Source organism: Protomyctophum parallelum (assembly GCF_964188405.1).
Source record: "Protomyctophum parallelum genome assembly, chromosome: 17".
NCBI classification, from domain to species: Eukaryota; Metazoa; Chordata; class Actinopteri; order Myctophiformes; family Myctophidae; genus Protomyctophum; species Protomyctophum parallelum.
The window spans coordinates 26,436,325-26,464,104 of record NC_139719.1 but is presented as its reverse complement, the minus strand read 5'-3'; the positions used below and the strand labels follow the sequence as shown (position 1 = coordinate 26,464,104).

Genomic DNA, 27,780 nt, shown 5'->3' with positions numbered 1-27,780 from the left:
CACCTACAGGCTACACAGTGGTGGTCTGTGTTCTGGAATCTGGAGAGCGTCGAAGAAGAAAGCACTTCCGATTTCCTTTCGGCTGGCTCGCGCCCCGCTCCGCCATGATGAAGTCCTCCTGAACAAAAAAAAGAAAAAAGAAAAAAGAAGAAAAAAAAGGGAAGATAGAGATGAGGTTGGAAATGTAATACCCACCGGAGTGACAGATGAAACGCAACGACAACGCCACTGTAATGACAGCGCACAGTGGAACACGGGGCGGACGAGTGGAAATACATGGTCCGGTTTTCCATTGAAAAGCATCTCTCCGGGTCCCCGGCAGCCAGCCAGGGCTCGCCGCTGATGCGCTAGCATTGTTGCAGCTAACCCGAGCTAATAACTCGCCACTGGGTTGCGCTGGGAAGACGGCTAGCCGCGTTAGCCACACAGATACATCAGTCAGTCAGGCAGTCGGCTGGCTGGCTAGCTAGCTAGCTGACCGTGCTTGTGTGCGGTTTAATTGACTGACATAATATCACCGATGCTAACGTCGTGCTAACGCGCTAGCCAAAGCCCAGTCAGTGCATTGTGTGAACGACAGAATGATGGAGAGGACTTTGAGTAAAACCGATGACAGCCAGAATGTTGTGGCCCGAGCGTGTTGAATAGGCACCGGCGGCCGGAGAGGAAAGGAGGCAGAAGAGAGACTGATATTTTCCACCCAGTCCCAGGCCAGTGTAGCTAGCTCACCAGCTAGCTACAGTGGATCCCAGAAGTCACGGTAAGACAGACATCATGAGTGAACAGTCAGAACGCCACAAATCATGACATCTGATTCCAATGGGTTTGGTCAACGTTTGCCTGCTAATAATGCTGTTAACGTGGACGCCGGCCGTCTCGCTTGTTATTGTTTTTTTTTGTATATTATCAATATGGCCCTGGCTTGTTGGCCTGCATTTTGAACGGGTGACTGCCTGTCCTGTCCCAGCCTTGTGTATAGAATACATGTCTGCATTTCTTTGACATAACCTAATTGAGCAGCCATGTGCAAACCCGTCTAGCTTGCTTGTTGAGGTGTATATTGTACACAGTGCACACACTACTTAGGATGTCCATGGTCAGAAAATAATTACCGGTAACCACTAATGCAGTTGGACACCTTGTTAGCCATTAATTAGGATATATGAGCGTGCATAATATAGTTCCTGTGCACCATGCAGTCTCGTTGGATTACATTACTGTCTGGACTCTGGATAGAGCCTTTTGGACGAGTCCTCGTGCATGTGACAATCTGGGAATGTGCACATCACCAGACAGTGAGTGCTGCCTGCTGCATTTGTATCTTCTCTTTTTAAAAGGGAAGTGCTTACTTCCTCACTGAAATTGCACAATGTCCCGAGCAAGGTAGCTGCAAAATGTCAAATTTGTCAATCAGTTCAAGTGTATATTGTGGATTTGGGGATCTTGCCAAAAAAGTGAGCAGCAATGTGTTTTATGGTACAAATGTTCTGTGATGTGAGCAGCAATGTGTTTTATGATACAAATGTTCTATAATTTGACTAAGAGATAAGTCATCTGTAGTTTCAACTTCTAATCGACAAGTTACTTGTCGAGTAGAACCAACAGTTTACTTAATATCTCTCTCATATAGTCAAATTACGGGACCATCAAGTATACTTTGTCATCAACATAATTTGAATTTGGAACAGTGGTTATGGAACAATGTTGTCTCGCAGGGCAGGAGGCCTTGTTAGTTGTTAACCTTTTTTGTCACCTGCTAAAATGGTTGCTGCAATTTAGAATTGGTCAGCCACTATTAGCCATTATTTTATCTGGTAAATGTTAAGTAAATGGTGCATTTTTATAGCGCCTGGCTTTATCCAAGGCGCTTTTGTTTACATAGATTGTGCATTACATTCACCCATTCACACACGCATTCATACACCGATGGCAGCGGAAACCATGCAAGGCACTAACCAGCACATCAGGAGCAATTAGGGGTTCAGTCAGTGTCTTGCTCAAGGACACTTCGACACTAAAGGCTCATTCATAGTCTGGATTTTCGGTGGTGGGGTGACCACCGCTCCGGTGGTGAGGTGACCACCGGAGCTGAAATAACGTTGAGCGGTGGTGAGTAAAAACAGAGAAGGGCTGGGCCTGTGGCGGTGGTTTGCTGTTTTGCTCTTCACCGCGGCTTGTGACGTCATGTTCTAGTTCGGTGGTCACCTCACCACCGAAAATCCAGACTATGAATGAGCCTTAACTCTATCTGCCACATTACTTTTTAGAGTGGAAAAGTCAACTTCCATGCAGTGTTTGGTTATCTATAAGAGTGGCTGCAATTGTTTGATCAGGCTCCCAGTACAGCAGATGGTAGCCATTGGATGGGGATTTGACCACTGCACCATCACAGTGCAAGTGACAGGACAGACCAGTTCTCCCTGTGTCAATCCATTTGGGCTATTTTGAAATACAGGATTTGCATCTCTTCCAGTATACTCCCAGTTGTTTATAGCGTGGTTCTGCAAGAGGCTAGCCGTCTGAGAGGGTCTGTCTTAGCCTAAGATTTAAACTCTCGTAGATGTATTTATCAATTCTGAATATCTGACATTTTCAATCTATGAGAGTCTAAGGGCTCTCACCCCATGGTGGTGAGCGTGGCACCCCGTGCCTCAGAATAGCTCGGAACATGTACAAACTACAAACGCAAAGTGTTTGAAGACTCAGACTCAGAGACAGAACGGATTAAAACACGGACCTCCGGGTTTCAAATGCTTTGCGCAAAGAAAGCAAACAGTTGGGGCAGCAGTGCAAGCACCTTACATTTGTACATGTTCAGAGCTATTCTGAGGCGCCGGGTGCCGTACTCGCCACCATGGGGTGAGATCCCTTAGAAGGCTTAGACTCTCGTAAAATGTCTGTCAGAATTAAATACATCTATGAGAGTCTAAATCTTAGGCTAGGTCTGTCTCACTCTTTCTATCTCTGTCTCTCTCTGTCTCTCTTTCTCTGTCTCTCTTTCTCTGTCTCTCTAAAACCGCTTGACCAATCATCAGTGCCAAACTTTGTACGCACGCTGCCAGTAGTCCACAGAACCACCTCCACAAAAACAGTTTCACACGTTTTATACATTTTTGAAATATTTAATAATGGAATAACTGGCCCAGGCCGTAGCGTAACGGTCTGGGCACCGGACTGGTAATCCAGTCGCAGTGTGCCGCGGGTTCGACTCCCGGACCCGACACGGCCTTTGCTGCATGTCATCCCCCCATCTCTCTCCCGTTTCCTGTCAGCCTACTGTCTGTCCCTTCAAAAATCAATAAAAGGCGTAAGCCGCAAAAAAATATCTTAAAAAAATAAAAAAAATAATGGAATAACTGAAACCTTGCCAAAATGTTGGAGTCATGCATCATACGTAGATGACGCACGTCACATCAGAGATGACTGATGTCACAGGCTGGTCACACATTAACATTGGAGACCCACATTAGCCATGCCTTTTCTATGTGGAGCCACTATTTCCTAGTTTGTCTTAGTACACATTATGAAGCATAGTACATGTTTGTTGTTTAGCCACCCAAAGGAAATAAAACTTCCCTCGGTCCCTGGCTGCAATTAATATTCTCAGTAATTTCTAATTCACCCTTTGTCAAGCCCCGCGTGTGGCTATGCCCCTCTTCGCACCCATTGGTTTACCGTTTCGTGGTCTCCATCCACTACCATTGAAATAACGTGTTTTTCAGTTGCTTCATATTGATATTCTGTGCATTCAATTCTTATTTTTAACTTGCTGTCAGTAAAATGGAACATCACAGGTGCAGCAATGTGTCTACTCTGGGCATACCATGTTTGTTTTAGCAAATTCAACATAAACCAGGGCGGAACAAGGCAGCCAGCCTGCTGATTAGTCAGTCAGTCAAAGAACAATCTGGTTAAATTGGTTTGTCATCTCTGGTCTATGCAAACCTTATTCTACTTGTGACATTTACCATCCAGAAGTCCTTTGATCAACCCTGATCAATGAGATGCATTATAATATACAGAGTATATTATTGTTCATGGTTTCCCACTGCTCATGATTTGCAGTCAAACCATTGGCGACCCTGCCCAGATGGGGGAAAATTATGGGCCTGCTGCATTTGCTGAGAGCACTGTAGATTTACCTTGTTTTGTTCTCTGACGATCATACTGATGTGGACTGGTGCTTTCTACTGGATATCCTTTCTTATACATTATTAGATTATTATTATCTTTCTATGCATAATTGCATATGCTGCACAGCATCTGCACATAGACATGCTCCTGATATAGATGACTTAGTACTAAGCTGTGAGTGTGTGTGTGTGTGCATGTAAGACAGTGTAGTACCTGTACATTTCTATTTAAATTTTAGTCATAGTCTCTTGAATAGTTTTCATTTAGTTTTAGTCACATTTAGTCACCCGGAATGTTTTAGTGTTGGTCTTGTTTCAGTCGACTAAATATAAGATTTTAGTCTATTAAATCTACAGTTGATTTAGTCGACAAAAATGCATTTGGCGGGCCTTGATGCTGTCGTAATGGCTGTTTTTAATGGCTGAAAATAGCCGATTTACAAGCTCACAACGCGTAACTTGCGCTGCGACGCGTTGTGAGCTTGTAGATCTGCTATTTTCAGCATGCAACCCATTGTAAAATGACTTATACTTGATCTTGTGTCCACTAGTCCCTTCCTAACATTTTAGTCTAGTTTTTATCTGTTGACGATACTACAGTATATGTAGTCTTAGTTTTAGTCATCGTAGCTTAGTTTTCATTTAGTTTCCATTTAGTTTTCGTCAGTGAAAAAAAGGTAGTTGACGAAATTTTTCGTCTTAGTTTTAGTAGACAAAAACAACACTGGTACCTGTAGGCTATGTTACCAGCATGAATGTCTATAATCCTTCCAAATAGCAGCCTGTAACCCACTGTGTATCCCATTTCCCCCCTCAAACGGCCCCAGGCGCTGGCCATGCCGTCGAGTGTGCGGGCTGGGAGCCTGAAGGACCCGGAGGTGGCAGAGCTCTTCTTCAGGGACGACCCAGAGAAGCTCTTCACAGACCTGCGAGAGATAGGCCATGGCAGCTTCGGAGCAGTGTACTTCGTAAGTCACACTTGACACGCTTTGTTCAGATCAGGATTCTTCACTATTATAAAGGATGAACTTAAAGTTCTCAGAACATTTAATTTTGGGTAGTGCCATATTGTATTTTTATTTCCATTGATCCAAAGTCAGACCTTCATTATCATACCCCTTTCTGCCAATATGATCACAAATTAATTGTTAATTGTTCTTGATTCTACATAATTGAGATAAAGAAATTATAAATTATAAAAAAAAGAAAAATCTGAAATTCTTGATGTCTCGGCAATGTAGTTTGCTCGAACTGCGGTGAGAACAGCCGCTTAGTTTTAATAATGAAAGCTGGGAGATTGCTCATTTAGTTTAGAGACTGACTGAGATTGTGCATTGCATTCACCCATTCACACACACATTCGTACACCGATGGCGGAGGAAGCCATGCAAGGCACCAACCTGCACATCGGGAGCAATTAGGGGTTCAGAGTCTTGCTCAAGGACACACACATCGAACTAGGAATCTCATGGTTCCCATCCGGTCGCTCTACTGCCCACTCTACCCCTGAGCCACTGCCGTGGCTGCTGATAAAGACTTGTGTGTTATCTGGCTCATTTGTTGTTTTTCTCTTTCAAAACTGATGCTCCAATGCAAAAAGATCTACTGTCACATGCCATGGAGCTGTTCCTATGTCTTGGGAGGTCTAAAATTATGATTCAATTTAATTTCCTCTGTTTTCAAGACCTTTTACATTCTTAGAACTAACAACACAAATGAACATCATATTTTCAGTTAAGTTTAAGCCTATTAGGTTTAGTATACATAATTGTGTATTTCTGCTCCAGCAGAAATACTTTTGTTGATAAGTATATCTTAACATTAATTAATTATCTTAAACTAGCCCTTACCCGTTGTGAGATATTTCCCCCCCCCCCCCCCCCCCCCTTGTGGCCGTAGGGGGTACAGCGCCCGGGTGCGTTTGTAATTGACTAATACATTCATTAATAATCATTATTGTGTGAAATCGAAAAAAGGGCTTCGTTACGCCCTCCATATTCATATGGTCAATGCCTGTGTGAAAAGTGGGAGTGATTGGTGCAGGCAGTAAGGAGTTACGGCACTGTTTCTGACACACAGACACACACTCAGACATTGTTAGAATTATAGTATGATGATGATGATGATATTAAGAAAATAGTAGAACCTCATATGCTTCACTGATAAATGTATTGACTTTTTTTTGTCTAGGCTCTTCGTCGTGTCAAAGATGAAGAGCCGAGGCTCGAAACATTGTCAATACATGTATTTTTGGGGAAGATCTTCTCTTATGATCATTCCCTTTAGCCCTTATACAGCAGCCGATGAGTGATGTGGACATTATTTCAGTAATGATAATAAATGTTAAATAGTTAATATATAAGAGAGTATTGGTGCATGCCCGGCTGTTTCAGTACATTCTGTAAGTGTAACAGTCTGCAAAAGCTCTGTTAAAGAGAGATTTCCTCAGACAATTTGTGCATGTTGTCCCAACACTGGTAGGCATTTATTGCAATTAGGTACAGTATTAGGAAGGGTGTGCTCAGATGTACATGTGCTATTGAGTTCATGCAATATATCTACATTATTGTTAACAGATTTATTACACCATATATGATTTGTAGATGATCTATGGGCCTGTGGAGAGCCAAGGTGCACTGCTCATACACGTTCCTTCCTTATTGCCTGATGTTTGTTTTTTGCTTTTCCCACATAATGTTACAACATTGTGAGAAATGTAATGACGACACTCACCATGCGATTCAACGCATTATTGCTCAGCTTATACATTACAAGAATGTAATACTAGAACTGATGTTGAAATGCAGTTAGCTGTGACAGAACAAGTGATGGCATGTGTGCTTGTTTTCTTCAGCCGCACAAGGTGTGACTTTTCTAGTATTGCAATAAATTGTGCAACACGGGATGTCACCTGACCAATCTTGAGTACCGTAATTGTTCACTGGGTGAAGCTTTCTTTCTGTGGGGGGTAAACAGTATGGCCATCAATGCCTGAAAACAAATGCAGTTCAGCAGTGAGGGCACTTGATTGAGACGTACAGAATGTGTTTAAAGCCGGCCAGCATCAAGTGGGGGATGGAAAAGAAATGTACAGCAGTAGTATGCCTGAGGGATGAATTAGGTAGGAAAGTGTGATGGACATCATTTAGCCATAATAATGATAATAAGGAGCTAGTCAGCGTAGCATTAAAGGTGGCAAGGCAGTTGAAAACACAAGCATGATGGTGATCGGCAAAGGACAAGTGGCTCATGGTGGATGAAAAACCTTGTTCAGTGAAGGGTGAACAAGTAACGTTAGGGATGAGTGAAGAGAGTGGAAGGACAGAGGCTCAGTAAAAGAGGTCAGTTTATCTTCTAGTGAACCAGCGTTGCGGTGCGATGGGTCTCAGCTGGTGAAACACAGAGCTCCCCCCTTTACGGAGGCAGTGGCAAGGTGATGCTTCTCAAATCTTAGAAAATTATGATGTGACTGTAGTGATCCATTATGAGGTTGACTGGTTGTTAAGTTCAAGGTAAAGCTTCCTTGTAAATGTTCATAAAATTGTGCAATTTTGTGTTTTGCTGGACAGATTTTAAAAAATCATCGTGGATGAAAGGGTAATAATGGCACTGACATGACTGCAATGCTGTGGTCCCTTTTTTTATTCTTTTCAATTCCTGGTTTGCTGCCACAGCATCATTGCTCATGCAGTGTGTTCTCTCTCTTTATCTTTTGTTCACAAGGTGTGGCAGCGTTATTGTTATGATGTTGGGATTTGTTCCAACTAGGGCTGTCAATCGATTAAAATATTTAATCTGATTAATCGCATGATTGTCCATAGTTAACTGTGATTAAGTTAATTCAGCTGTTTAACAATTATTCAACTCTTCAGTGTAAAATTGCCATGCGTCTCTCAACCATTCTGTCAAACTTCACAGTGCGTTAATCGCGCATCAAAAACAATAGTGCCGTTAAAAGGATTGTGAGTTAACTAGTTAATAGTGCGTTAACTTTGACAGCCCTAGTTCCAACATATTTTGTGGATGTGATCATCAAATTTGATCCAATTATAAAAAATATCTCTTAACCCATTTGCTTCCACTTCAGGCCCATGACATCCGCACCAATGAGGTGGTGGCTATCAAGAAGATGTCCTATAGTGGCAAGCAGTCCAATGAGGTAGGAGCTGGCAGTGCTCAAATACACACTGTTTTTGAGCCAGATTTGGGCTCAGTTTCTCTGTCGCTTGTGGGCACTCATCAATATTCATGCCCCTCTCATGTTCCAGAAATGGCAGGATATCATCAAGGAAGTGAAGTTCCTCCAGAAACTGCGCCATCCCAACACTGTGGAGTACCGTGGCTGCTACCTGAGAGAGCACACAGCATGGGTGAGTGTGTGTGTACATTCAACGTACTGTATATGAACTCATGTTGAGTTCCCTAATATAGCTCAGTTTGTTAATGCAGCCTTTCTCTTTCTCCTAGTTGGTGATGGAGTACTGTTTGGGCTCAGCCTCTGATCTCCTGGAAGGTAAGTGAGAAAATCTCTTGCACATTGCTTGTGTATTTATTGCACATTGCTCTATTGCAAGAAGATTTAGCATTAAAGTTCATGGAGGCTGTGTTTTTTCATCATGAATCTTGACACCAACCCTGTGCGCCTGCACAGGAGGAGAGCTGTGTGTGTACAACATGCCCCTCTCCTATGGCAAGCCGTTTTAACATTTAATCGCTAGACTGGATATGTATTCCAGATATCTGTAATTCAGTTCTTCCTAGTCAAAACTAACGTTTCAGATATCCACAATGACATTCCTCCTATCCAAAACTGTAATTTAAGATATCCACAAGGACATTTTTCCTATCCAAAATTACCATTTGAGATATCCATATTGTCATTCCTCCTAGGAGAAATGACGTCACTTTTTCCATTCATGTGTATTGGGCTTTTAGTTTTGGATATCCGTAACTGCATTCTGGATATCTAAAATCAACATTCTGGATATCTATAATTAATTTCTTACTAGGACAAACTACCATTTCAGATATCTACAATGCAATTCTTACTAGGATAAACTACCATTTCAGATATCTACAATGCAATTATTACTAGGAGAAACTACCATTACAGATATCTAAAATTCCAAAAACATTACAGACATCCATAATTATATTGTGTATATCCAAAAATACATTGTGACTAGTACAAATCTAATTATGGATATAAGAACTGAATTACTCCTAGGAAGAACTTAGTTTCTCCTAGGAAGAACTTAGTTTCTCCTCGGAAGAATTAAGTTATGACTATCTGAAACTAAAAGCCCAATACACACGAATGGAAAAAGTGACGTAATTACTCCTAGTAAGAACTTAATTCCTCCTAGTAAGAACTGAATTACTCCTAGTAAGAACTGAATTACTCCTAGTAAGAACTTAATTCCTCCTAGTAAGAACTGAATTCCTCCTAGTAAGAACTTAATTCCTCCTAGTAAGAACTGAATTACTCCTAGTAAGAACTGAATTCCTCCTAGTAAGAACTTAATTCCTCCTAGTAAGAACTTAATTCCTCCTAGTAAGAACTGAATTTCTCCTAGTAAGAACTGAATTACTCCTAGTAAGAACTGAATTTCTCCTAGTAAGAACTGAATTACTCCTAGTAAGAACTTAATTACTCCTAGTAAGAACTGAATTACTCCTAGTAAGAACTGAATTACTCCTAGTAAGAACTGAATTACTCCTAGTAAGAACTTAATTCCTCCTAGTAAGAACTGAATTCCTCCTAGTAAGAACTTAATTCCTCCTAGTAAGAACTGAATTACTCCTAGTAAGAACTGAATTCCTCCTAGTAAGAACTTAATTCCTCCTAGTAAGAACTTAATTCCTCCTAGTAAGAACTGAATTTCTCCTAGTAAGAACTGAATTACTCCTAGTAAGAACTGAATTACTCCTAGTAAGAACTGAATTACTCCTAGTAAGAACTTAGTTTCTCCTAGGAAGAACTTAATTACTCCTAGGAAGAACTTAATTTCTCCTAGGAAGAACTTAGTTTGTCCTAGGAAGAACTGAATTACTCCTAGGAAGAACTTAATTTCTTCTAGGAAGAACTTAATTACTCCTAGGAAGAACTGAATTTCTCCTAGGAAGAACTTAGTTTCTCCTAGGAAGAACTGAATTACTCCTAGGAAGAATTTAGTTTATCCTAGGAAGAACTTAGTTTCTCCTAGGAAGAACTTACTTTCTCCTAGGAAGAATGACAGTTGTTGATAGGAGTAATGTTAATTTTGACTAGGAAGAACTGAATTCAAGATATCCTGAATTACAATTTATACTAGCAAGAATGCAGTTCTGACTAGGAGAAACATGGTTTTGGATATCTAAAACATATATTACAGATAGGAGGGTGGTTTGATTAAATGTTAAAACGGCTTGCCATACTCTCCGGTACTTAACAGTAACACCTAGACTACATTTCTTCTGGGGGAAACCCTGAGTTACCATCACAGATTAATTAGTAATTAATCGGACTTCTTCTAAGTAATTAACGGAAGACTCCGTGACACTGAAGACTCTTTTTGCGAAAGTGGAAATCCTACCGCTTGAACTTTTCGTTTGTCCCAGCCTCCATTCCAGATGGAAGGCTCTAACAGAGAAAACTGTTTGTCCAGGCGTCTGTATTGTGCAATCACAGTCCCCTCTGGTTAGCAAACAACTAGTCACACAGATTCATGGTAGCTTGTAGATGTGTTATTTTTGGCATGCAAACACTGTTTTACTGTGGAGTATAAATTAGTGTTTACTTAAACATGCAACATTCATTTGCTTTGATATTGACATACTATGTGGCTATTGACATTTTGAAGGGTTCTGGCTTTACTTTTAGTCTTCAAAGACAGGGAGACTTTTATTTGTTCAAGCAAACTTATGAAACCACAGTTAGTGACTGGAAGTACATACACTATTGTAGGTGATTCATTGTTTAATTTTATTTATTTTGGCCTAACATGAGCATGTAAAGTTTGAATAGAAGAAGCCCTAGCATTGTCTTGCTGTAGGTTTGGGACTCCACATGTCATGTTATTTAGCTCGGATGCATAGTTGCCAATGGAGACAAAGCATTCCCTGTCTCTTCAAGATGAGATTTGAACCAAATTAGGACCGTCTAGAATAGATAGTAGTATTATATGGCCTACTGTGTCAATCGTAGCAATAAGATCTAGTAACGCTATTGAAATTTTGCCTGAATCAATGTTTAGATTAATGTATTTTTGTACGTCAAGAAGAGCAGTTTAAGTGCTGTCAAAAAAGTAATTGTTGATAAGTTGTTGTAAAAATCTCAGTGGCTTTACTTATGAAGGGTAGATTTGACACAGTTGTGTATTTGCTCATTAATTACAGAAGTGTCTGGCCACATTTTTATAATACTGTATTATATTTTTGAGTGGTGCTAGCCACTCCTATAGACGGCTATGTGTGTCCCTGTGTCTGTCCATTCCTAGTACGGAAATAGTGTTTGTTGACCACCACTGTTGTATCACTGTTGCACAGCCTCTCACTCACACACACGCACGCACGCACGCACACACACACATACACACACAGAGGCCAGGGAAGAGGGCTTGTACAGTAAGAGTACAGCACCACTCGGTTCAGACGGGTCTGATTTTAAATACAGTAACTGCAGTTTACAAAGCCTTTAGAAGATTGCCTGGAGTGAACTGTTAACCGTTAATGAGAAAAAGGGTTGTTTAGATTTTCTCTATTCTAAGTTGAAAATATGAAGTCTGTCTTTATAGGTGTCAAAGTGAGTTTGGAGTTGTATTTTTCATAATTTGCAGCACAGAGTTCAGGCAGGGATACTTAAGTCCCATTTATTTGTCTCTCCCCCATGCAGTCCACAAGAAACCCCTCCAGGAAGTGGAAATAGCTGCCATCGTCCATGGTGCATTGCAGGGTTTGGTGTATCTACACTCTCACAACATGATTCACAGGTAAGTCCTTCTCTACCTAGTACCTACTGCACCTTTATCCCCCTACACATACATGCACACACTTACCCCCCTTTTAAGTTGTTTGTTAATTATTTCTGTGAACATAACCATGTGATACCTTTCTTTGTATCTTAGTTATGTACTCAACCTATTGGTTTTATACCTGTATATATGTTGTGTGTATCTTAGTTATGTACTCAACCTATTGGTTTTATACCTGTGTATATATGTTGTTTGTATGTCTGGCCTTGTGGGGAAAGATGGTGGGTGGTTGGGGAGGATTGGGAAAGGAGTTGTGGGAGAAAATGTAAAAAACTAAGTTGTATTTTCTTTCTGTGAAACTTGCATATGATGTCATACTCTTTGAATAAAATGTATTAAAAAATAATTCATGCACACACTTTAGACTAGGGCTGCTACTATTGCATATTTTCTTAACTATTATCCTATCGGTGATTGCATGCTGTGCAGTAATCCACTTTTATTGCATCTCACCCTGCTCTCCTGCCTTTGTCTCCACTCTCCACCCACTTTACTGTTCACCCATCTCCATCTCTCTTTATTCATCTTCCTGTCTTCCTCCATCTTTTAATTTTCTACGTCCATCTAACTCTCTCACTCAACATTATTTTTTTTACACTTTCTCCCTCTCAGGGATGTGAAAGCTGGGAACATCTTGCTGACTGAGCCAGGCCAGGTGAAACTGGGGGACTTTGGCTCCGCTTCCATCGTTGCCCCTGCCAACTCCTTTGTGGGCACGCCATACTGGTGAGATCTTAGAAGTCACAGCGCAGCATATTCTTTGAATAATCAAAGACGTTTTAGCCAGAACAGTAGAATTTTCAAATTGGATTTTGGTCAGTCATGCACATCCCATTTTTTAATCTTTCAGGTAGAACACTGGGAGTTGGTTAAGCTCTGACAATAGAACTTACTAACTGGCACGACTATTAGACGATGGACATTCAGTTGACAGTAGCAGTGTCTAGTATTGACCATCATTGCTGGCCTTTTATAAACTTTAATTCATGGTTTTTGATTGACATCGAAACAGTCTATTCCTCATGTTTTGTGGAAAGAACATGTAGTGTGCCAACTCAACATTTCAATTGGTAAGTAATCGCTGTTCGGCGAAAAGCTTTTATGTCCACAACGGTTACTTTTGAGGAAATGGAAAAAATAACCTGTGTTCCAGTGGTTCCAATGCAGTTGTATTATTTTTTATTATGTCATCGGTTAAATATTTATAAAAACCCACAGACAGACTTTTAAAAAAAAATAGGCAATTTTGCATTGCTATGCAACACTATATGAGCCACGTATAAAATAGGCCTATGAAAAAACAAAAAGATTAAATATAGAGATCCAGTGGTTTCTGCCAGACAGCGACAAAATACAGGTTGGAGTGAGGTAGCAGAAGCTGTCTGTTCCTTTGATCCTCCCTGTGGGTCAAAATGTTACTGAATGTGTGTATGCTGTCACTCCATGCAGGATGGCTCCCGAAGTGATCCTGGCCATGGACGAGGGCCAGTACGACGGGAAGGTGGATGTTTGGTCACTTGGCATTACTGCAATCGAGCTGGGTAAGACTTTAGAACGGACCCTAAAGTAACATTTCTCAGCCTCTTACTGTGCTCGTGTGCTCTGTAAGGGCCGATTCATACTCCTATTTTACCGCTGTTTCGGCGCTGTAGTGCCGAAATGATTTCGGCTCGTCAGATTTTTTCAGTAGCACCGAAGAGCCGACTTTAGGACGGTACCCGCCCCCCCGAACCTCAAATGACGTCAAATTGTAGGCTTTACAGCGCCGAACCGACTTTTATTCGGCTCTAAAATAGGAGTATGAATCGGCCCTAAGGCTGTCCCAGAGTCTTCGAAGGTTCGGACCATCGCTCGTTACATTGGCACTCAAGTCTTAATTAATATTTGTGTGTCAAATATGCAACAAGCACGTGGCATTCTGCGTGGCACAACAAATCTGGCACAAAATGCTCATTTAACAAATGTAAATAAGGGCCGGAGGTGCCCAGTGCTAAAAGCATCTCCTTGGCTTGTGCTGCGTGCATATTAATAAATGCGCCTCAAATAAGTAAATGTAATAAGAGCAAATGATATAGGCTAATAATAATTTCAATTATCAAATTGACGCGTTGTGATGTGAAACTAAACTTAATCCTTTTTTACCGATAGACTATGCCCCCATGAGGATATATAATTAATTGCAGCTTGGTTAAAAGCACTCGGAAGAACCTTCGGTGCTCGAAGGTTATTCATTTTATTTAATTAAAACGATAGTTTGGACGTCCGCTCTAAAATCACTGCCTTAGATCCTCCCTTTTTTACCCCTCTTCTGTTTTTACTCACTCTCTCTCTTGCTCTATCTTTGACTCTGCCTTTCTGTAGCGGAGAGGAAACCACCTTTGTTCAACATGAATGCTATGAGTGCCTTATACCACATCGCCCAGAATGAAAGCCCTGTATTGCAGTCCAATCACTGGTCAGTAATCTGAATTAATTAATTTATGAACATAACTGTGGCCCACGGGTTAACATTTGCTCACGATACGTATTTCAAATAGTGGATTTGTTTTATTTTGCTATACAACACAGTCCTTTGTTGAGGGTTTTGTTGTAATCTAATCAAACATCTTTAAGGTGGGCAGAAAGTCCCTGCAAAAAGTGCAGATAAGAAAATGCTTTAAAATGTTGCCCATTGGTAGTTAGTAGTTACCAATGTTCACATACAATGATGTGTCAAATCAGTGTTCATTTTTAAGAACAACAGAATAGTCTAAAATGATTTTAAATAATGCATATATCTCATGTATTTCCTTCGTTTAATATACTATCTTGCGCTTTCCAGGTCCGATTATTTCCGTAATTTTGTGGACTCATGTCTGCAGAAGATTCACCAAGACAGACCTACCTCTGATGTGATGCTGAAGGTCTCTTGAATCATACATTTTCTACCACACAAGAAAGCACAAAGCAAATTCATTCACAATCTCTAATATTTTCTTCAGAAATTATATTTTAACATCTTACATGATAAATACTGAAACATGTGTCTCACGAGGACTAAAGCTTTAAAAGGCATATTTTCCATGAGCCATTGGTTCTTGTAGATTTTCATGTCAAACATCCATAACCTTAATACCTAATAACCTTAAAGCATAACTTATTTTTTAAGTTTTATGTTGTACACAATGCAACTTTTGTACAATTGGGGTGGCTCTTCTATTAACACATTTTGGATTATGTCCTGTATCACCTAGACGCAGGATATGACACGAAGTTTGACTTGATAGGCAGGCACTATTAGCTCAATGGTAAAAATGTCAGAACTTGTGCAGGAAACCGGGTTCAAATCCGGTGTAATAGAGGAAAGTTACATACTTTAGTGCAGTTTTAAAGTGGAAACAAAGATCTCCCTAAAACCTATCTGACCATCTCAACCACAACCCCACTTTCCACTATGCAGCACCATTTCCTATGCAGAGAGCGTCCCGTGACGGCGGTGATGGACCTGATCGCACGCACCAAGGATGCTGTCCGCGAGCTGGACAACCTGCAGTACCGCAAGATGAAGAAGATCCTCTTCCACGAGGCTCTCAACGGACCTGCGCCTGAGGGAGGGGAGGAAGAGGAGGTGAGAGAGGGGGGAGGCTATTAGAAGGTGTGGTGTAGGGAAGGGAGGAGGAAGTGGGAGAGGTGTCATAAGGGACTGCGACAAGAATAAAAAATAAAATGTGGCTATGTGACACATTGTGAGCTTGTAGATCGGCTATATTTGGTGTGCGGCACTCACACACAACTTGGTACAAATCTAGCTTAATCTCACAAAAATAGCCCATGTATACGCCAGTGTTGTTTTTGGCAGCAAATTTTGATTTTAGTTTTAGTCATAGTCTTGAATAGTTTTCATTTAGTTTTAGTCACATTTTAGTCACCTGGAATGTGTTGGTGTTAGTCTAGTTTTAGTCGACTAAATGTCATGAGATTTTAGTCTACTAAATCTACAGTTGATTTAGTCGACTAAAATGTATTTTGGTGGGCATTGATGCCGTCGTAAGGACTGTTTTTACACTTGCTGAAAATAGCCGATCTACAAGCTCACAACGCGTCGCAGCGCGATGCGTTGTGAGCTTGTAGATCTGCTATTTTCAGCATGCAACCAAGTGTAAAATGACTTATACTGGATCTCTTGTCCACTAGTCCCTTCCTAACATTTTAGTCTAGTTTTTATTTGTTGACGAAATTGTCAGTATATTTAGTCTTAGTTTTAGTCATCATAGCACAGTTTTCATTTAGTTTCCATTTAGTTTTCTTCAGTGGAAAAAGGTAGTTGACGAACATTTTTCGTCTTAGTTTTAGTCGACGAAAACAACACTGGTATACGCTCTCAACTCATCAATCCAATTTAGACCTTGAACACCTATACGTTGTTTATACCTTTCAAGCCGGCAACACCTCTGTTTGTAGTTGTTGCTATATGCAGTATATACAGTATAGCAACATAAAATTCTTAACCTTTTTTGAATAAGTTTTTAAAAAATCAGAAAACGTAGGTCAGGATTTAGAAAACCCTTTTAGAATCGGCCTCAGGTCTAAATGTATACTATCTGATATTCCTTTTTATTGTCCTCGCTTGCACACTGTCTTTGTAAAGTGGTTGGCTTAGCAAAAATTCTCAGCGCTCAGGGCCTCTGAGGATAGAATCAGACTCCAACCAAAATTTTAAGAAAATCCCTACTGGTCTTTTTTGCCTTTTAGAGAAAGTAGCATATATAGTTCATACAGTGAGGAACAGAGACAGTGCTTGCATCCATCCTGTCTTTGTATTGTGTCTCTTGGTACATCGTGTGAACTCTGGTCTCCTTCCTCTACGTACAAAAGGCTTTGTTCCAATCGGAATCAGAAATTGCTGTCGGCCACTGCCTCAAAAAAGGAAATGAAGGAATTCAGGGAATGCCAGGCTTTGAATGCCTTTAAAGGACAACTTCACCACTTTTCAACATCTCTTCATATAATTGGTCCTCACTAATGTTCATGATAAAATAGCACAATTTTTTCCTACTCGGTCTGTGTCTCATAGGAAGGCTGTGGGCAGTTCAGAAACTCGTACACCAGTGACATCGTCGTTAGGCAGATTTGTTTTTAAACAAGATTTGTTTTAAAATATATTTAGATTTTTTATTATTGTGAGAACCATGACTTCCATTTTTGCATTGCAACTTTTCAGGAATAGAACGCCTGCAGTTTCTATTAGCTTGGATTCCCCATTGATGATGTCACTGGTGGACGGGTTTCTGAACTGCCCACAGGCCTCCCATGAGATGTAGAAAGAAATTGTGGTATTTTATCATGAACATTAGTGAGGAAGTTGCAAAGTGGTGAAGTGGTCCTTTAATCATTAGTAGTAGAGAGTACATTCCTGGTTGAATGTTAGGATATTCATCATTACTCACTGACTTTTTGTAGAAAATGTATTTTATAACCGTCTAGGACGTGCGTATGTGAGCACATTTACATGCTTATCCAAAAACATCCTATGAAATACAAAGAGAAAACGGGCAGGGCACAAAAGTACAACATAACAAAACAAATGGACTCACTAAAACCTCCCCTGCTTTATTTTGCTTCCCTCCCCCTCACCCCCCCCCCCCCCCCCCCCCCCAAGGATGTGGAGCAATACATGCTGCGTACGGGCACTGTCAACAGTATGGAGAGCTCCCATTCGCTGCCTTCCATGTCGATCAGTGCAAGCTCACAGAGTAGCTCGGTCAACAGCCTGGCGGATGGCTCGGACGACAGCTGTGAGATGGCCATGATGCAAGAGGGCGAGCACACTGTCACTTCAAACAGCTCTGTCCTGCACAAGCCCCTGGTCAGTCCAAACAATTCAATTCAAAGGGCTTTATTGGCATGAGAAAACATACGTTTACATTGCCAAAGCAAAAGTGGAACAATCAAAACAAAATGTGAAAATTGAAAGTCTGAATGTCCAATAAATCCATTTCTATGTACCGATGCAGATACTGCAGGAATACACACAATGATTAGTAGTCTTTTGTGGTGGTTGCGTTCCATTAGATTCTTCTCCTATCACAGCAGTCAGTCAGTCAGTCAAGTTAAACTTTAACTCATGACTTTGCAAGAACCTGACACCGTCTCTGTCTGCATTCCATTCTTGGTTCTCCCGTCATCCACAGAGCCATGACAACATCTATGACGACCCCTACCAGCCAGAGGTGGAGGTGGAGCCCTCACGCGCAGGGATTGGTGATGGTGGAGGAGGAGGAGGAGGAGGAGGAGGTGGTGGTGGTGGTGGTGGTGGAGGAGAAAGGGAAAGGGAAAGAGGTGGGGGCAGGCGCCGGCGAGGCAGGGACCACTTTGCCACAATCAGGACGGCCTCTTTGGTCACCCGACAGATCCAGGAACACGAGCAGGGTTCGGCCCTGCGGGAGCAGATGTCCGGGTAAGAACCCATAACTTTTGAAAGGTTAGGGTTGTTTCTGCTTCTCCAAGACAGGTTACAAGCACGGGTCCACTAGGCAGGAATCTATCTCAGGACTTTGCTGTTATCCTGGTTGAGCCACTAGGGAGAGTGAGACCCCATCCCGGCTAACTAGTCAAACATGATACAAAAAGTATCCCTTTATGCAAAATTACTAACAGAAGCTATACCATACATGAAAATAGCAAAATTAAGGATGTTGGCTTAAAAGAAAGTACATGCCAGAGTGGCTTGTTAGTCTCTGTAATTTGCCAGCCAAAGAGGAAATCTACATGCCATTGGCCGTTGGCATTTAGTTTCCTGCCTAATATAAACATAATGTTCCTGGCGCTATTTCACCTAGGAAACGTTTCTATGAAATAGTAATGGGCACCTCTCAGCGTTTTCACACTTCTTTGACAGGAAACCTCTGACCATCCGTGTCCTCACAGGTATAAGCGCATGCGACGGCAGCACCAGAAGCAGCTGATGGGTCTGGAGAACAAACTGAAGTCTGAGATGGACGAGCACCAGCTCAGGCTCGACAAGGAGCTGGAGAACCAGAGGAACAACTTCTCAGGGGAGGGAGACAAACTGTCCAAGAAACACCAGGCCATCCTGGAGAAAGAGGTATGTGACGTGGGGTAGGGCTGCCTCGATAATGATTAATGAAATAAAATAAAAGATCAGCCCTAGTTGTCTGAAGTATGTGCATGTATGATCAGCTATGTTTGCTGTTTTTTGTATACCACCATTGTACAACGAAGTAGAACACAGGCTTAAGTTGTTAATCAGCCTAATCGATTGAAATACATTTATTTGAATGTTTTTGTGCAGATTCTAAGTAATTCGATTAATCTATATGAGTAAGATTAAGTCTGTTATTGGTTTTAAATATCGGTTTTGACATATTTTCGGTTAATTGCCCAGCGGTAACGTGAGGGTTAACAAGGGACCGGCAGGTCAGTGCGGTCCGAGCTGGAAAAGAGGTGAGCTAAGGGGCTTGACAGAGGGATGAACTAGGACTGAGCTCCACACACACACACACACACACACTCACACATAACTCCTGTTAACTGATGATAATTAATTGTTGATTTTGCTCTCATTGCCCCTTTTTCCCGCTGTTTACACTGTACTGATCCCAGATAAGCGTAAACTTTGCCTGTGTCCAGACAAAAGCAGCCTTGGCTGAGGAAAAGAAATTCCAGCAACACATCCTGGCCCAGCAGAAGAAAGAGTTGACCAGCTTGCTGGAGTCCCAGAAACGACAGTATCGTCAACGCAAGGAGCAGCTGAAAGAGGTGCAGGTCTACAGCCTGTCGAGTGTCTGTTTCTTCCCAAATTGAAATGTGGTTCCAGCAGGGCATAAAACATTGTGTATTCATAAAGGAACAAAACATACAGTAATGTCCCTTGGCTCAATTATTAACCGGACTCAGCTGCGAGAAGAACTATATCCTTTATGCTATGCATTCTCACTCAGTGAACCACCCTGCCCCCATTTCTTGCAGTTGGACTAGCTCTAAGCTAGGGGCGAAAGGCTTAATTGAATAAATAAGTTTAATAATTTGAACATTTATAATGTGCTATTAACATCTTGCCCAGAAGGTGAATGACTGTCTTAGTTAGTTTATGTCATAAAATTAAAAGCTTTGTCTTTCACTACTGGAGAAACGTATTATTTCGAACCTGTATTATTTCATGGTCTAAAATAAATACATTATAACAAAGGGACTATAATGTCATTCTATTGGCACGTTTTTTTTTTTTTCTTTTTACTGTTTTCAAATAAAATAATTCAATCGATACATTTTGATTAAAAAACGAATGAAAACATTATTTCATCAGACAAATCTATGTATGCCACCCTACTCCTCTGCCAGTCAACCAGCGTGACGCTCCAACCGTGTTCTCTTGAAACTTGTCCTCCCATGCAGGAGCTGAATGAGAACCAGTCGACGCCCAAGCGGGAGAAGCAGGAGTGGCTGGTACACCAGAAGGAGTGTCTCCAGCAGCTGCAGGCATGGATTGAAGTTCTCAGTCGCCACGACTGATTTCAGTCATTTGGATTCCGTAGCATGCCACACCAAAAATAGCAGAATCTACAAGCTCACACAACACATCGTGCTGTGACGTGTTTCGAGCTTGTAGATTCTGCTATTTTCGGTCTTTGGTTATATTAAGATTAAAAGAGTATTTGAAGTGGTCAAACTAATAATAGATTGCAAGTTTAGAAGCATCTTCCGTAAACATGGATAGTCATGAATGGCAAAGTTTTAAGCCTCAACCTGTGATTTCGATGTAGAACAGCATTAACGTAAGGTTTAGAAACATAAACGTCATAATTAGAATTTCAGTCATGAGATTTTATGTTGCTTTATTCCGTGTGCAGGCGGAGGAGGAGGCCGGCCTCCTGCGGAGGCAGCGCCAGTACTATGAGCTGCAGTGTCGCCAGTACAAGAGGAAGATGCTGCTCGCCCGCCACAACCTGGAACAGGACCTGCTCCGAGAGGTACACTTACAGACCTTTGGTGGAAATAGTGCTACAAGGTTTTACTTTGAAGTAAAAGCATCAATGCTGCAATGAAGTCTGGTAATCAAAATTTACATAAGTAAAAGTACAGGCATCAAAATATACTTAGAAGTACCAAATAGCAGACAGGCACACATCACAACGTGTTTAGTTGTGAGTTTTTGAGTTGTGCAACCACTCCAAGGAACGGCAATGTCCGTGTCCGCCTATCTATGTGACGTTAACCCACCTATGTGACGTTAATGAGCACCAGTATGACTATTAGTACCAGTAGGGGCACTGTTGTGCCAGAAACAGAGAGAGAAATAGTGCTGAACTGTTGCCTGCTAATTAGAGAGAGAGAGGCTATTTTCAAAGCCAAAGTTTAAATGGGGCTGAAGTGGTTAATGTATGTTTTGTAACTAGAATTTTGCGGGCCTACGGCCCGCTCATCCTAGCGCGATGCGTCGCAAATGGGTGCACTGTATGCGCAGACGGTGACGTAACGCTGCGTGTGTGTGTGGGACTGAGTGTGTGTGTGTGGGTTGTGCTTAAATAGCCAATGTGAACTGTCTAATCATAATACTTAGGCACAAAGCAACTGTTGTCGAAGAACAATGTTGATGTAACTAAGAGATTCGCTGAGTGAGCTATATTTTATATACAGAGATTTAGAAGGAATAAGCAAAATCGTGAGGCGACAATTCCTCTCCTTCCGTGTTTCTCTTCTCCTGCGGACTTGCCTGGAGAGGGAGATCAGATTTCAGATGACAGTAGCCAGAGGGGGAGTGGCTGAGAGCTAGCCAATTAGAACACGGGGCAGTGTTGCCATGTTCGCGAATTGTAAGCGAGTCGTAGTGTGTTGAATGGCATTTGTGGGCTTGTGAATTTTGCTCACATGTTGTCATAGACCTGGTGAATTGTTCTCACATTAGAAGACGGGGGGGCTTGTGTGTTTTCATTGGCTGTTGTAGTGTGTGTAAGTAGCGTGGTGAAAGGCCTTGTTTCTGGGCCTGTTGGGGCAACGAGCGGGGGTGTGGGTGCTTGGGGCGATAGTGTTTGTAGTAAACAAATGCATTGCTGGCGTGAGTGTGGAAGGGAGGCATCTTTGGTGGCAGTGCAATGACCATTGTTTGGCGGGTGGTGTTGAGTTTTGACGATCGGCGCGATAGGAGGAGATAGCGTTGCAACACTGCGAAGGGTAAGTGTGTGACGTCACTGCCGTGTGAGTGTGTGTGAGTGTAGTGTGTAAGATGGTGTTGTGGGTGTTGCAGTAGTGACGTAGCTGTTGTGGCTTTGGGTCCCTTTCCGTGTGTTGGGTACAACTTCTCTCTTGTTATAATAAATAATAGTACACTATTTGTTTCTGAGATGTATCACGACGTGTTGTGAGCTTGTAGATTGGTTGTTTGGTAGTCAAAGGATATAGAAGTTGTTAAGCTTTTTTTTCTTTTTTCTTTTTTTCTTTTTTTGCGGCTTACGCCTTTTTATTGATTTTTTAAGGGACAGACAGTAGGCTGACAGGAAACGGGAGAGAGATGGGGGGATGACATGCAGTAAAGGCCGTGTCGGGTCCGGGAGTCGAACCCGCGGCACACTGCGACTGGATTACCAGTCCGGTGCCCAGACCGTTACGCTACGGCCTGGGCCAAGTTGTTAAGCTTTGATCCTATAACTTTTGTTATAGGATCCCGTTCGTCAGGGCATAGTCTCAGAAACCACAGCGCACATGGGGAATTGCCACTGACATAACATGTACAGTACCCAGGTGCTGTGACAATACAAAATTATTGTCGGTACGTTTTTGTTCTTCACAACTCAACAGAATATTCTTTCTCTCTCCCTCCCTCTGCTGCCTTCATTCTCTTATCTTCTCTTCTCCTCCCACCCTCTTCCCTTCAACCAGGACCTGAACAAGAAGCAGACCCTGAAGGACCTGGAGTGTGCCATGCTGCTGCGGCACCACGAGTCCACCCAGGAGCTTGAGTTCCGGCAGCTAGGCCTGGTGCAGCGCACGCGGGCCGACCTGATCCGCACGCAGCACCAGACGGAGCTCACCAACCAGATGGAGTACAACAAGCGGCGCGAGCAGGAGCTGCGGCAGAAGCACGCCGTGGAGGTCCGCCAGCAGCCCAAGAGCCTCAAAGTGAGTGAGAGCGACGCCTCCTCCACCCAGCAGAGCCAGGGGGAGGACGCCGACGTGGTGCTGGGAGGTAGTACCCAGGCTGGGGTCGAGGGGTCAGGAGAGGTAGAGGAGGGTGAGAAGCAAGGGGACGAGACGGGAAAATCCAAAGAGGAGAGTGTGATGGCGGTCAGGGAGGTGAGACGAGATGTAGTTGAGGGTGAACTGGAAGAAGGAGCTGTGGAGGGAGGTGCAGAGGAAAGCAGAGATGAGGGAGGTGACGTGGTAGGAATAGAGGAGGTGATGGGCGTAAGGGTGAAGGACGAGTCGGACGAGGTTGAAGGTGAAAGAAAGCCAGAAGGGGACAGAGAAGATGAGGAGCCGAACACAGCAGAGGGAGAGGTTAGGGAGGTGGAGGGAGTGCAGTGGGAGGATGATGATGAGGATGATGATTACTATGAAGGTAGTAAAGCTGAAATAGACACCACTGATGATGATGATGATGATGATGATGATGAGGAAGAGGGCAGGGGCGTGGCCGACGGCTGCCCGTCCGATTATATCTCCTCCCTGGAGAGGAGGCGGAGGCATCTCTGTGGGCTCGATGAGCTCTCAGAGTTCTACTTCCCCGAGGTGCATGAGGAGCTGGAGCCCTCCCCTGTGTCCCCTTCCCGCACCCCTGCTCCTGACCCTATGCAGAGCTCCCCCCTCCCCTCTCTGTTCTCTCACACCCTCTGCCTCCTGCTCGCCATGTCGGCGGCAGCACAGCCCTCCAACCTCACCTTTCTTGCCCTCTCTGTCTTCCTTCTCTCCCTCCGCCGCAACCCCCCGCTCCCCTCTCTGTCCTCCCTGCTCCTCTCCGCCGAGCTGGTGCTCATGGCCCTCTTCTTCTCGTACCTCTTCCTCCGCTCCTGCATCTCTCTCTCGCTGGCCACTTTCCTGTCCCTCAGTGTTTGGGCGTGTGGCTTCTTCAGCCTGGGCCTGTCCCTGAGCCTGGGGCTCTATTACGTCCCTGTTGTCCTGGTCTCGGTCTCCTTTCTCAGCTCACCTTCCCTTTTCCTCTCCCTCTACCTGCTGGTGGTGCTTGTGGTGCGGCCGGCCCGCGACTTCTTCCAAAACGCCCCACGCAAGGTCAACCGCCTGTGCATGCGTTTCCTTTTCCGTCTTCCCCGGCCCCTGTTTGCCGTCTGCCAGTCGGTCCTTGGTGGCGTAGCTGAGCGCAACCTCTACGAGATGTTCCCCAAAGCGGGCCGCAACTGGGGCGTGCGTCGGTCCCAAATCCCTGTGCCCATCCGGAGCCTGCCCCTGGAGTACCAGGCCCAGCAGAGCTGTGGCTCTCCTCTAGCCAAGGGCTTGCTCTGGCTGAAGCGTTTTGTCAGGCGCCCCATAGGGGTCCTAGCTGACCTGGCTAATTCCGTGGTGCTGAAGCTAGCCGGCCGCGTGTTGAGAGAGCTGCCACCCGGCTGGCTGGTCAGACTGCGCACACTGGGCCTGTTGAGGGAGGAAAAACCGAGCAGGCTGCCACGCCTACTGCCCAGGGAGGTCAGGGAGCACAGGCTCCGGGAGAGGAGGAGGAGAGAGAGGCAGAGACAGAAGAGGGAAGAGCGGGAAAGTATGATGGAGGGCAGGTGGGAGTGTGGGCTGAGGCGAACCTCGTCTGGGAGATTTGTGAGGGGGAAAGTTCGGCCGTGGAGATAGCGACAATGTGGTTACATTGAAAGAAAGTGAAAGTACTAGGGACTCTTTGCTGGTGGTATGTGTGTTCATGCAAAAGAGTGTTAATGGGTCCATTTGACACACTGACTCAAGTTAAATTAACACGTAAGATTTTATAGTGTGAATGTGTTCCATCTTCCATTATATCATCATTGTCTTTCCTTTTTTCTTTTTATTCAGGTCCATGTGTTATTATAATTTCTTTTGTTATTCCGACATGGTTTTTGGTCCACATCAGTCTTCATCGTTAAAGATTAGTGAACTAAGTAACATTGGATGCACACAATCGGTATTTAGGTGAATGTGTGTGCATCGGCTGAATGTGATTGGCTTTAGTTTTGAGTTCAGCCAGTTATATCATGCACAGTTGCACACAAGTCATGCGTGGGCTTTTTATGGCTGCTGAATCACTGCAAACAGCCAGCAAATCACTGTCTTATACCCAGTGAAGTTTAGTATCTTACACTATTGTGCTTTTTGTAAAAGTTTTGTTTTATATTCTCTGTTTTATGATTTTGATCTTAATTTGTAAGACAAATAGTTTTTTTATGGTTATTGTGAAGGCCATGTGTGTGCAATCTGTGTTGTGTGTGTTAAGTGTTTTTTGGAGTCTTATGATTTCACAAAGTCTTGTTTTTTGCACTGTTTTGTCGGTGCCTTTAATCAATGGCCTCTTAAAACAACGTTTACATGTTGTCCACATTGCTGAACGCACAGCTGAAATTTCACTCCCAAAAAGCTGTATACTGTGAAAATAGGATACTTTACATAATACTAAAATCCTCCCTGAACACTAGCACAACAGTGTCTGCAAAAGTGCAATAAGAGATTGACCATGAGTAGAGATTTGAACGTCAATCGATATTTAGAGCTAACAACTGGAAGCGGTGTAGCTGAAGTCTTCTATACAGGACATGAACAATGAGACGGGGGCCTTTTTAGTTATAGCCAAAGCATTCAAAGAAGTGTCCTTAGTGTAAGGTAGCCTACACCAAATATAGTGCTCATTGTTTGATGTTAACATCACAGAAAACAATGATGGCTGTCGAGATTGTTAGTGTTATCTTACAGCCTATAGTTAAAAAATATATTATTGCGATTTAAGCGATAATATTATAATGATTTACCATGTAAACATCTGTTATTTTGTTTTGTTTTATTGTTATATGCAAGTCTACTGCAGGTGTCTGCTTTGTTAGCTGGTTGCATGAGTGTTAATGCTCTGTTGTGAAGTGAAATATGTTCATCTCTGTATTCTTGAAAGTTGACATACATTAATCTAGTTTAGACTTGACTATAAAACGTATTTAATATTTGAATATTTCATGATAGCTACGGTAATATATCTGAAGCCATGCAGACAATCTTTTAGGACATGCCATACTAAATTAAGTCCCAAAGATTGGCAAAACTACTGAATGTGAACGTTTAGAGCAAGCAATTGATTATCCTATGAAGAAATTATAGAATAACCAGGCATCTAATTGTTTTTTGCACTGTCTCAGTAAAATGTTCAAGATTTAAGCCATCAGCATATTTCAAAGGCTTGGACCAAATATAATTTGAAGAAGCTAATAGTGGCTAGTAATTTTCATGGTATTATCTGATGAGAGAAGCATGTACCAAAATTGCATTATTGTGCACATGTAATTGAAGTGACCATGGGATAAAAAGAAAATAGCAGCTTTAACCACATAGTGCTCTTTGGAATGATCATAAATACTGCACACTTGACAGGGACCTAAGTACCAGAAGTCATAGATATCTGTCAGTGTGGTAGTGCTGCTGCTAAATATGTACTAGTTGCCCAGAAAATGGTGCCCTGGTTTATGCCACAGTCAGAGTGTCTACATTTGTCATAGGAGTGGACTTGAGCCATTGAAATGATTAATTACCGAATGGAGGAACTAAAGAGGAACTCTCTCTCAGCTGTATTTTGACCCAAAGAGAAAATGGGGCATTGCTTTCTGGGTGACCTGTATTAAAGAGTTGCCAAATACATAACCTCCTTAAAGAAATGGAGATACTGTTCCACTCTGTGATTTTTAGGAGAAATATTTCTGAATCACACAAAGGTTTCACCCTTATGTTTGAATGTAACTTTTGATTTGGAATTGTTCTTCCATTGTCTTCCTATGAGTTATTTCCTGTTTGTCTACGTTTTGTATGTTTTTATGTTTGTAAGTGTCCTTTGTGCATGTGAGATTTCCACAGAGTTTTAGCACCTCGTTTTATATGATTATTTTATTTATGCAGTAAGGATAGGATCTTGTATGGCAGCCTTTTTCCAATTTCATCCTCATGAAATTGGAGAGTGCACGAGTGTTTTACTGTATGGCTCCGTGCTCCAAAGTATAGAGAGATATTTTGTCATATTTTAAGATTTTTCTCCACACAGAAAAATAAATTATTTTGTGTTGAAATCATTGTCTTGTTTGTTTTTATGATTTTATTTAGCTACCTTGTCCTCATTTGTCACCATTTCCCTTTCCTAATTTGTTATTTTTGTCCCAGATTTCATTCTTAATTTCTTCATTGCTTCCCCTGTCTCATAACTCATGCCTCATTACTTCCCTGTGTCCACTCTTAACATCACTAACTCCTGATGCCAGCAGCTTGTTACTTTGCGTTAGTAGTTTAATCATTCTGATTTCAGGTGCAAATTTAAGAAACCATGTTAGTGGCTTAGTCAGCTTACATTCAGAATGCATTAAAACAAGGACAATATGAGAAAAGGAATTATGTCATTACAGAATCGGTAGAATAACATACATTTTAACCAACATTTTTAAATAACACATTGATAAATTCTGCTTTAACAATTGCAT

General features: G+C 42.4%; 1 protein-coding gene across 1 annotated transcript; it reads left to right on the top strand.

Annotated features, from left to right (window-relative positions):
- Positions 1-86: 86 nt before the first annotated feature.
- taok2b (TAO kinase 2b) lies at positions 87-27,378 on the top strand. Its single transcript, XM_083787696.1, has 18 exons — positions 87-760; positions 4,961-5,101; positions 8,221-8,292; positions 8,402-8,503; positions 8,601-8,646; positions 12,007-12,103; positions 12,758-12,871; positions 13,595-13,686; positions 14,507-14,600; positions 14,967-15,048; positions 15,585-15,752; positions 17,784-17,990; positions 18,316-18,581; positions 19,052-19,229; positions 19,775-19,903; positions 20,540-20,623; positions 20,995-21,114; positions 23,021-27,378. The coding sequence occupies exons 2-18, from the start codon at positions 4,970-4,972 to the stop codon at positions 24,932-24,934; spliced, it is 3,897 nt and encodes a 1,298-aa protein (XP_083643822.1). The 5' UTR covers positions 87-760; positions 4,961-4,969; the 3' UTR covers positions 24,935-27,378.
- The last annotated feature ends 402 nt before the right edge of the window (positions 27,379-27,780 follow it).